This window comes from Coffea eugenioides, chromosome 4 (assembly GCF_003713205.1).
Source record: "Coffea eugenioides isolate CCC68of chromosome 4, Ceug_1.0, whole genome shotgun sequence".
NCBI classification, from domain to species: Eukaryota; Viridiplantae; Streptophyta; class Magnoliopsida; order Gentianales; family Rubiaceae; genus Coffea; species Coffea eugenioides.
This window is the reverse complement of record NC_040038.1, coordinates 7,790,736-7,801,209: the sequence shown is the minus strand read 5'-3', so window position 1 is coordinate 7,801,209 and position 10,474 is coordinate 7,790,736. Positions and strand designations below refer to the sequence as shown.

The 10,474-nt window shown below is 34.1% G+C and overlaps 1 protein-coding gene across 2 annotated transcripts; it reads right to left on the bottom strand.

Annotated features, from left to right (window-relative positions):
- Positions 1 to 2,471: 2,471 nt before the first annotated feature.
- LOC113767365 lies at positions 2,472 to 3,175 on the bottom strand. Of its 2 annotated transcripts, none has more exons than XM_027311431.1 (2): positions 2,713 to 3,175; positions 2,472 to 2,604 (listed from the first exon to the last, which is right to left on the bottom strand). In XM_027311431.1, exons 1-2 carry the CDS (start codon positions 3,075 to 3,077, stop codon positions 2,598 to 2,600), a joined length of 372 nt encoding a protein of 123 aa, XP_027167232.1. In that variant the 5' UTR covers positions 3,078 to 3,175; the 3' UTR covers positions 2,472 to 2,597. The 2 variants fall into 2 exon arrangements, with proteins under 2 accessions (XP_027167232.1, XP_027167231.1); XM_027311430.1 differs by having other exon boundaries at positions 2,556 to 2,594.
- Positions 3,176 to 10,474: the final 7,299 nt, after the last annotated feature.

Below are 10,474 nucleotides of genomic sequence, written 5' to 3'. Positions count from 1 at the left end.
GGAGTTAGATGCTATTGAGACTAGGATTTTAGGCCGGCCCATTTTGTTTTCATGAGTATCTTATTAGTCAACAGTACTACCCAACAACTAAACATGCAAAATTCCCCAGGTGACGAGCACTTTCATTCAACAGAGAATTGGAAACAAAACCCCATGCTCGCTCTTAACTGCATCAAAATTTCAGCTTTACATTAAGACCCATGTAACTTTGCTCGAATCATTTATTCATTTTCTCATTGTTATTGTTTTCTTCCTGAAATTTTGACGAAATTGTGTATCGAATTTGGAGAATTTGGGTAGGAAGGGTAGAATTTGGCTACAATGACCATTTCTGAAAGGCTAAGAGAAAAGATTGATCTAAAAAGAAATATAAGATTCAAATCACATTATGTATCATTTTTTCGACGTCTTGTGTGGAACACATAAAATTTTGTTCTATGACAGAAGGCCTTGATTTAAACCATACTTGGGTTCAGAGTTGTACATCCACTGCATTATTGCTTTTGCATTAATTATGCAAATAGAAGTTGGCGTGCCCAAGTATACGATTATAAATTATAATGGGTGAGTTATTTGACAAGAAATAATGACATTTTATTATTATTAAATTGGTAGAAGATTCAAATTTATCTACTTAACACCCACTAAAATTTGAGTTTAAATGTATAATTATTTTTAAATGGGTATAAATGGGTGAGGCGAGTCAACTTTTTGTCTACCAATTAAATGAGTTTAATTGCATACTCATTTAAAATTCATTTCATATCCAAGTCCATTTATTAGTGAGCAGGTTTGGCAAGTAAATATAATAATTACCTGGGCAAGTAAATATAATTAGACTGTGGTTGATAGCTGTAATGATGACAAATCAACACTTTAAGGTGTAAATGAATACTTAACCAAAGACTTATGGTACTTGAAACATAATAGTTAGCTAGTGTAAATGAGTATTTATAAACATAATTGACATAGTCGCTTTCAATATAATTGACTTCTGATTTGAAAGCCAGTATGTCAATTATGTTTATGATTACTCAAAATGTATACACAATTAGTATAATGGCTTTTAAATAGGGACTGTGATTGTAAATGAGTATTGATAGTCGTAATTGACATAGTAAATTTCAATCTGGAAGCAAGATTGTAGATGAGTAATCGTATACATAATTGATGTAGAGCCAGATTATAGTTGAGTATTGATAATCATAATTGGCATAGAGGCTTTCAAACCAGAATTGAGATTGTAAATGAGTACTAATAAAAATAATTGAATTAGTTGTTTTGAAACTAGAACCGAGATTTTAGATGATTAATAAAAAAAATGGATGAGTTACTGTAAACATTAGAAAAAAGGTTAAAGTGAATTAAAATCTGAAGGGAAGTCAATTAGTGGCTAATCCAGCCAGAAGAAACTAGTTATTAATTTGCATATTTTATTGTGCTTTTGGCTGGATTAGCCAATAAATACATCGAAAGGACTTGAGTGGTGCGTTTTCTAGAGATGAGTAGCTATTTTGGCCCAAAAAAAAAAGTTCAGTGAGCAGCTGGTGCAATATTAAAAAGTTTGATGAAATCAATTGAAGATATATCGTTCCTATTCTAGAGGCATATGCTTGTATATATATATATATATATATATATATATATATATATGGCGAATGTTAGGTGCACAAGTTTTAAGTATTATTTTTCCGTCCAAGCAAACACACGAGTGAAAGAACGCATTTTGTACACTAGCAAGCTAGAAAACATATGAAAACATCGTGGCCAAAAAAAAAAATGAAGTTTTTTGTAATACAGGACAAGATATGATGCAGTAGATCAATTGAATGAGATCATTCAATCATCATAGTGACATGCGTATACAATATGATGCAATCCTTGTAGGCCATATGAAGTTGGAAGTTTCCAGTCATGGCTAGCTATGTATGGTGTTTCATAGTACTGTGTAACCCTGTGCCGTTTGATAGCGTTTTTGTAACTTGAACTAAACTTTGTGTGGCGCGTACATCAGCTAAGTTTGGTATCATCTGCTAAATAAGATCCCATATTGTATTATGTAAAAGGAGAGGCAAATCTACGCTAACTTACATTAGAAAATTTTTAGCTACTAACGAGGCATATCAAACCACTCGGATTTAACCACTCGGATTTAAATCCAATTATTAAACAAAAATAAAACTAATACCACTCGGGTTTAAATAATTCTCACCCCCAACATTTCGCCCAAAAAGGTAATCAGTTAACGAGAAGCCTTATTGCCGGTTATTTATAATTAGAGGAAAGTTAGCCCGCACTACGTGATATTTTACTATTTCTTTTATAATATAATAGACACTTCGTTCCATAGGTCAAACGATTGGAATGGAACCCACATGATCCAGACACGCATAAAAAAAAATCCAATCAAAGCATCATTTCAACATTCCCAACAATTAACAAACTTAAAGTACAGTAGTAATCATTATTGAAACAACACACACATACATGTCTCCTGAAACAACTTCAAGAAAAGACCATACAAAGAGAGATGATCAAGTCATGAAACCGTGGCAGAAGATGTTTAAATGTCTCCAGCAAAAGCACCATTCTCCCTGTCAAACCCTGATTCAAATGTATCAAATACTCCAATAAGAAAAACAAAAAACATAACAATACCAAATAACCGCAAAATCCCAAAAAAAAAAAAAAAAAAAACTCACAGAGGTGTACCAGTCACGCAGAGAACGATTGGCAATGATGATTATGAAGAAACAAATGCAGCCGACGGCGATGCATATCTCAATCATTGGGGTGTGAAGAGGCATTGAAATGGCTAGGAGGAAGGCCGTAGCGCCGAAGAGTACAGCAAGATGCTCCAGGATCAGAGATGCCTTCTCGGAACGGCGTCGAATGTAGATAGACACCAAGGAAGCAAAAAGGGCCAGCTCGAATGTCAGGCAGAACCAGGGAAAGGTCCTGGGGAGAGGCGCCGGAGTATGGAGAGCTAGCAAGGCGGTATTAACAGCCGGAAAACAAACTCCGATGACCATCTGCCCCCACTGCAGCTTGGTTGCCATGTCGGGAATTTTGGGCATGGGTTGTGGCTGTGGGGCTACTGAGTTGTCCGCCCTGCTCTGCCGTATGAAAATCGGCAGCTCGGCGAGCTTGAGGATCAAGGCCCATACCAAGAGGAAGGCCAAAACAACAGTACTGGTTTGTCCCCTCATTTCTCAGTGCTCACAGAATCTATATCAAAAGGGGGAGGAGGAGGGGAGGAGGATCTATATCAAAAGGAGGAGGAGGGGATTGGGGTTTAAGCTGCACCGCCACTCCAATATTGTCTAGGCTTCTCCCTGTAAAGTGCTTCGTCCCCTACATATATATACAATTATGCGCAAGGCTCTGCTCTTGGCAGGGATGGAGAAGTGGTAGTTTTGGTTGACTCAGAAGTCAGAAGTCTACAACCAATCGCTAATTTACACTTGTAGTTTTGGACCCGCTCCTTTTTTTTGGCTTATATTTCTAGGGCAAATTTTATTTTACCCCCTGTGGTTTAGTATTTTTTTAAATAACCCCCTATAGTTTCAAAAACTGTATATAATCCTCTCATAATTTGGGTCAAAGTGTCAAAGTGACGGAAATGATCATTTGTAACTGTTTCACCTAAAATGTCAAAAATACCCTAATGTAAAGTTGAAAATTATTTATTAATCAAAGGAGGTTATGTGTATATTTTGAAAACCATAAAAATGTTATATGGTAAAGTATTAAATTTTAAGGGAGTTATATGATAAAATATAAAAATTATATGGAATTAGTGTGTTATGTATTTATAAGGGTAATTTTGATATTTTCAGAAGTTCATGATCTTATTGAAATTGAGACCTTGGCAAACTGGTGATCTTTACCGAGCCTTCATCCATTTATTTACCATTTATTGAAATTGAGTCACGCAACTGAGCTTTCATCCAGACTAATTAACTTGAGTCGCACCTTCGCAAACTGGTGATCTTTATTGAAATTCGCAAACTGGTGAATTGAGTCGCAATGTGCCAATGTCGTCGCTTTCATCGAAGGTTCTCTTCCGTGAGAGTATCCTTGAGCCCAAGGATTAGCCCAACAGCCTTTAGCAAGATTTTTCTCCTAGCCCAATGAATCTAAAGTCATATCCCAAACAAGTTCACCGCAAATTTTCGGTATGAGACAAATTGGAGGTATCACATTTACCTCTTTAAGGCTTGTGCATTCCCAGGCAACTTCCACTGCCTTACCCTTAACCACACATTCCCCCCACTCAATTGTTCATGATCGGCCCTCCACCTCGGCCCATTCCAAAGCAAATACTCTTGGCTCGAAACCCACTGAACACCCCAAAATCCCAGCCTCTAGCAAACCAAGTCCGTCCAATACCATCACCAGCCCAAAATTCTCTCTAATGAACCCCGCTATATCTCAGCAAGAACGTTCTCCTACTTCACAACCTTCTGTCATGCCCCCCATACCTCCACAGCCCTTTCACCATGCTATTCAAATACCTACCCATGCTTCATTGGAAAATTTACACCCCAACCTTGGCCCCCTTTTTCACCCCTGCGATGGCAAGCCCAAGCCCAAACCCTTTTTCACCCCTTTTTGGTGGTGACGTACAGCAGTGGGGCCGTGGCTTTTTGGGTGGGGATGAGATGGGAGCGAAATTGCTAATTGGCTTCCTCTCCCATTTTATGCCCATTGCCAACTGCCAACTGCCTTCAAGCCCTTTAGCCTGCCTCTTACTTCTTTGGTCTTCAAGATATTTTGTTTAGCACACCCTCAAAAAGATAGCAACCTGAATGAGATATTTTCACCTACTAGTGCATGACAATTGGTGAAAGCGTGCTACTTAAACATTCCAAGTGACTTCATCAAAAGAGGATTTTGTATGAGTACTGGGACTCAGCGGACAGCCGCCATGAATGAGTCGGCGGTTCATTGCGGTGCCGCCATGAAATGAAGCAAATTAAGGACGTCATGCATGCTGCACGTATATGTTGTGAACGTGCTCATTTAGGGCACTTCTTGGATCTGAGAAATAACCAAGAAATGTGAATGTGCAAAACAATCCACACTTAGTTGAGTTGAGACCATAGCAAAATTGAAAATTAACAATAATAATATTGACGTAGAAAATTTTTGGGTGGAGGGATGTACATGTGAGCGGTATTTAGGGTGGTGGCCGCCGTTAACTTTGACAAATTAGAAAACATGTTAGGGTAAATTATAAAAACTTTAATCTTATTCTGTAATTGCACCCAACTTGCATTATTTTAAATTTTCATTTTTTTTCTCTATCTATTGCCCGCCTAAAAATTCACACTCTCAATCATATTAGCAAAAGTGTACGCTATTCACAACTAAGAACAATTGCAGCCTGGAACATGAAAATTTTAAAGATTTTGGAAGCTTCATGCGCAAAACAAATATACCTTTTTTTAAAAAAAAAAATTTTGCATTGAAGAATTAGGAACCGTCTAAGTCCTGTACTGAGGAAAAGAACCACAAACTTATTTATTAGTTGGGATTTATCTGTCAGACGGAAAATAACTAACTAGATTTCTTTTTTTTTTTATTTGAAGTGCTTATAAGATGATGATTCTTTTAGTTTTCAATTTTCAGTGGCAATTTTGATGGTTTTTTCCTACATTTAAAAAAAAAAAAAAAAAGGTTCTTCACCAAAACGACATTGCTCGGCCTAATTGGCAAGCCAGGCTTACCAATCGAAAGCATAAAAGAGGGTACACTCGCATCATACCCTTCACATAAGTAGAATAATGTAGGAATACAATTTTTTTTTTTAAATTCCCTTTGTTGTTTGTCGTGCAGCTACGGGAGGTTATTGTATTTCCTCTTTATAAAAAAAAAAAAGGAACAATTTAGCTCATCAGTAATAAAAAGGGGGAAAATGTTAAATGCAGACATCTGTTGGGGATGTCTTGAGTAATCTGAGAAGCATTTTAATAACCTGCCAGATTTGAGTAATCTGAGAAGCATGGGGTTTACCTTCTTCATGTTCACAAGCAGAGCAGTCAAAAAATCAAAATCTTCCCCAGGGCCAGGGACACTTTTTTTTTTTTTTTTTTCAACTTTTTGCTGCCAATGCTCTCCTGGACTGGCGTCTCAATCAGAATGAGGCCCCAAAATAGAGTGGAGTTAGATGCTATTGAGACTAGGATTTTAGGCCCGCCCATTTTGTTTTCATGAGTATCTTATTAATCAACAGTACTACCCAACAACTAAACATGCAAAATTCCCCAGGTGACGAGCACTTTCATTCAACAGAGAATTGGAAACAAAGCCCCATGCTCGCTCTTAACTGCATCAAAATTTCAGCTTTAGATTAAGACCCATGTAACTTTGCTCGAATCATTTATTCATTTCTCATTGTTATTGTTTTCTTCCTGAAATTTTGACGAAATTGTGTATCGAATTTGGGTAGGAAAGGTAGCTACAATGACCATCTCTGAAAGGCTAAGAGAAAAGATTGATCTAAAAAGAAAATATAAGATTCAAATCACATTATGTATAATTTTTTCGACATCCTGTGTGGAACACATAACATTTTGTTCTATGACAGAAGGCCTTGATTTAAACCATACTTGGGTTCAGAGTTGTACATCCACTGCATTATGGCTTTTCCATTAATTATGCAAATAGAAGCTGGTGTGCCTAAGTATACGATTATAAATTATAATCTTTTCACGTGTATATAACCTATATGGGACTTTTGAGCATTGTTCATAAATGTAAAAGGTAGGTGACTAGATTTGGTGGTTTGTGGAGTTGACAAGAGTCACCTGAACGATCTAAAACAGTTTGTTGGATAAGTCATTTGAATGAGCTACCTGTCCTTAAAGGACAAAAATTCAACAACTTATGATTAACAAGAATGATGTAGTATGGTAATTCACTCCCAAAAAAAAAATTGAGTTTTTTATGGCGCAAAAATTCAACTTCCATCTTGAATTCAAGTTTCCTTCAAGAGGTCTCTTTATTCCTTCGAGGGAATAAAGTGAATCATGGCTATTTACACCAAAAAAAAAAAAAAAAAAAGAGTCAGTACAAAGTCTATCATGGTTAACAATTAATCTAGTTATTCCTATCCACAACCTTTCTTATTTTGTTGCATGCACTGCAATAAATCCAATCATCAGGTGCAGAATTGTAAAGCTCTATGTATTGACACTCCAGTTCTATGTTCTCCATTTAAAACCATCTATATCATGACTAGAGATGTGAAAATAAGTGATTCGGGCAGGTTCCATTTAATTGGTCAAAATGAGTCAATTCATTTATATTCATTTAATAAATGAGTATAGGTATACTCAATTATTGAGTTATAACTCACTTAAAATTTTACTTTTTTTTTGCATGTTGTTTGACAAGAAATAATGACATTTTTTTGTTATTAAATTGGTAGAAGGTAAATTTATCTACTTAACACCCACTAAAATTTGAGTTTAAATGTATAATTATTTTTAAGTGGGAATAAATGGGTGAGTCGAGTCAACTCATTGTCTACCAATTTGCATACTCATTTAAAATTCATTTCATACCCAATTTGGCAAGTAAATATAATTACCTGGGCAAGTAAATATAATTAGATTGTGCTTGATAGCTCTAATGATGACAAATCAACACTTTAAGGTGTAAATGAATACTTAACCAAAGACTTATGATACTTGAAACATAATAGTTAGCTAGTGTAAATGAGTATTTATAAACATAATTGACATAGTAGCTTTCAATATAATTGACTTCTGATTTGAAAGCCAGTATGTCAATTATGTTTATGATTACTCAAAATGTATACATAATTAGTATAATGGCTTTTAAATAGGGACTGTGATTGTAAATGAGTATTGATAGTCGTAATTGACATAGTAAATTTCAATCTGGAAGCAAGATTGTATACATAATTGATGTAGAGCCAGATTATAGTTGAGTATTGATAATCATAATTGGCATAGAGGCTTTCAAACCAGAATTCAGTGAGCAGCTGGGGCAATATTAAAAAGTTTGATGTACTTTTTGGCCATTTACTCAAAAAAAAAAATTGATTCTCAATCAAAGCGAAGTTGAAATTAAAATTGATGATAACTAAGAAACAATTAATCGTTATGAAACCAGAATGGAGATTGGTATTGAGTGATCAAAATGTAATTCTCAATATCAAAGAGAAGTTGAGATTAAAACCAATGATAAGCAATAATTAAGCATCATGTGATCGAAGTTATAATTAAATTGGACGATAACCAATGATTACAGTGTAAACAAATGTTGAAGTTGAGATTAAAATCAATGAAAAGTAAATAAGTTAGCACAGAATTAATAGTATCTTAACTAAAATCGAATAATATTATTGTAATTGTTCTGTAGTCAGTTAGAAATATTTTCTGTAATTTAATTTCATATGTTAGCATATGGTTAAATTAGTTATTGTCCTCCCTACCAAAGAAAAAAAAGAGAGTAAATCAGGTTGAGTGGAAGGAAATAATTCAATAGCATGATTGTAATATAGATACTTAAGTTTGAGTACGAGTACACTTGAATTAACGATCAATTGAATAAGAGTATTTTGGATGTGTGCAAATTTTCACATGAACAATATAATGGAACTAAAAGTTCCACTCGTATAAATATAGAATAAATTAAGTTTATCTTGGTCCAACAAAACTTAGCAAAAGATGAGGTTCTTCATTTATAGATTTTTATCCTTTTTCTTTTATTTATAATTCCTATAACTTCATGAAATCAGATCTTACAACAAGATGAATAAAAAAAAAAAAAAATAGCATACAACACAAAGTTCAATTTTAATATTTTAAAAAAGCAACAAGAAAAAAAAAAAAAAGAATTGTACTGCAATGGCTGTCACTTGTCAAGAAGGATCATCCATGTCCCAAAATCAACCGATTGGCCTCCTGGTTTTGTCTATTTCTAACTGTGAACACTAGAACCATCCATTCGGAATCATTGCCGGTATGTCCATCAATTTCGTCGGCCCTTCCATCCAATGCCAATCCCATCCAGGGGCGGATTTAAGGTGGGGGTACTGGGGGCACGGGCCCTACTGTCTCCCTTAAATTCCTAAATACTTGTACAATTTTAATATAATTTTAAGTGTGTCTCCAAAGTTTTTTTAGAAAAGATGTGAAAGAATGGGTCACAAAATTTAGTTTAGTTACTTATATTGAGAAAAATATACTTTGTGAAATTCAAAATGAGAAAATCATAAACCGTTATCAAAATATGAAAACTCGTCGTGAGCAATTGTAAATAGTTTAGTTTGTTTTTGAAATAAAAGTATTATTATATTAATAATTTTGAGTTTGTCTTTTTATATTTTTCATGAAATATACGTATCATTTATACTTGTTGGTGAATTTTTTTTATTTATTTTTACTTAAAAAACTAGAAAAAGAGTAGCTAAAAAATTTTTATATTATTTTTGCCCCCACTAAGATTTTTTTCTGGCTTCGCCACTGCAAGTTCAATCTTGTTTTTTGCATGTCCCTGAAATCTTTGGCAGGATGAAAAACGTTTAAAATCATGCAGTTTTAAATTACCAATAACAATCATTTACTAGACGGCATAATGGTGTGGCAAGGCAAGTCATTATCCAAACGAAAAAGTGGCAGCAACAAAGACAAGAAAGCATTAACAAAGATTTTGATTTCCGTTGTTGGACTTGTAGAAAATAAAATATCAGCGTTCACCAGCCACTATCCATTCACATGACATGTCAAGAAAATAGCAGTTTCTGTCTTATTTACGAAACCAAGTCCAAGTCCAAGTCCCGGGATGTCCCTCCACTGGACCTTAGTTAGTAGGGTTTTCTTTTCCCCCATTCTAATGTTGGTCAATTTATATACTTTTTTTAAATAATATATATAATATACATATTAATATGCATAATTGAAATATACATATTAATATTAATGTAATTTATACATATATAATATAATATACATAATTAAAATATACATATTAATATATATTAATATACATATTATAAAACAAAATTGAAATAAAAAATATTATATGTAAAAATAAATAAATATTAATATATATATATATAATATAAAACGAAATTGAAATTGAAAAATCTGATTTCTATTTCCGATTTCAAAAACTCCATTATCGAATTCGAACCAAATTCGCATAATTTGAAATAAAAAATTCCGAATTTTTTTGTATATTTGGAGTTATTTTTGATATATTGTTTGAATATGGTGTTTTTGAAGTTATTTTTGTTTGTGTATTACTGTAGCATTGTAGATGAAAAAATTGTTTTTCAAAAAAACATGAATCCAAACAGAGAATAATGACAACAGAGAGTAGACCAAAGAGTATACAGATCGCGACGTTTCGTTTGCTTTGAATAATAAATTATTGACGGTCCCCCAAAATCCACGTCATACACGTCCAGCCCACGGTTGGGTCCACGTGCCTCCCA

Excerpts from the sequence above, each read along its gene's own strand:
- LOC113767365 (XM_027311430.1), bottom strand. The coding sequence starts at position 3,077 with ATGCCCAAAATTCCCGACATGGCAACCAAGCTGCAGTGGGGGCAGATG. Across the intron at positions 2,595-2,712 it reads AATCGTTCTCTGCGTGACTG|GGAGAATGGTGCTTTTGCTG; the intron begins GTACACCTCTGT and ends AGGGTTTGACAG.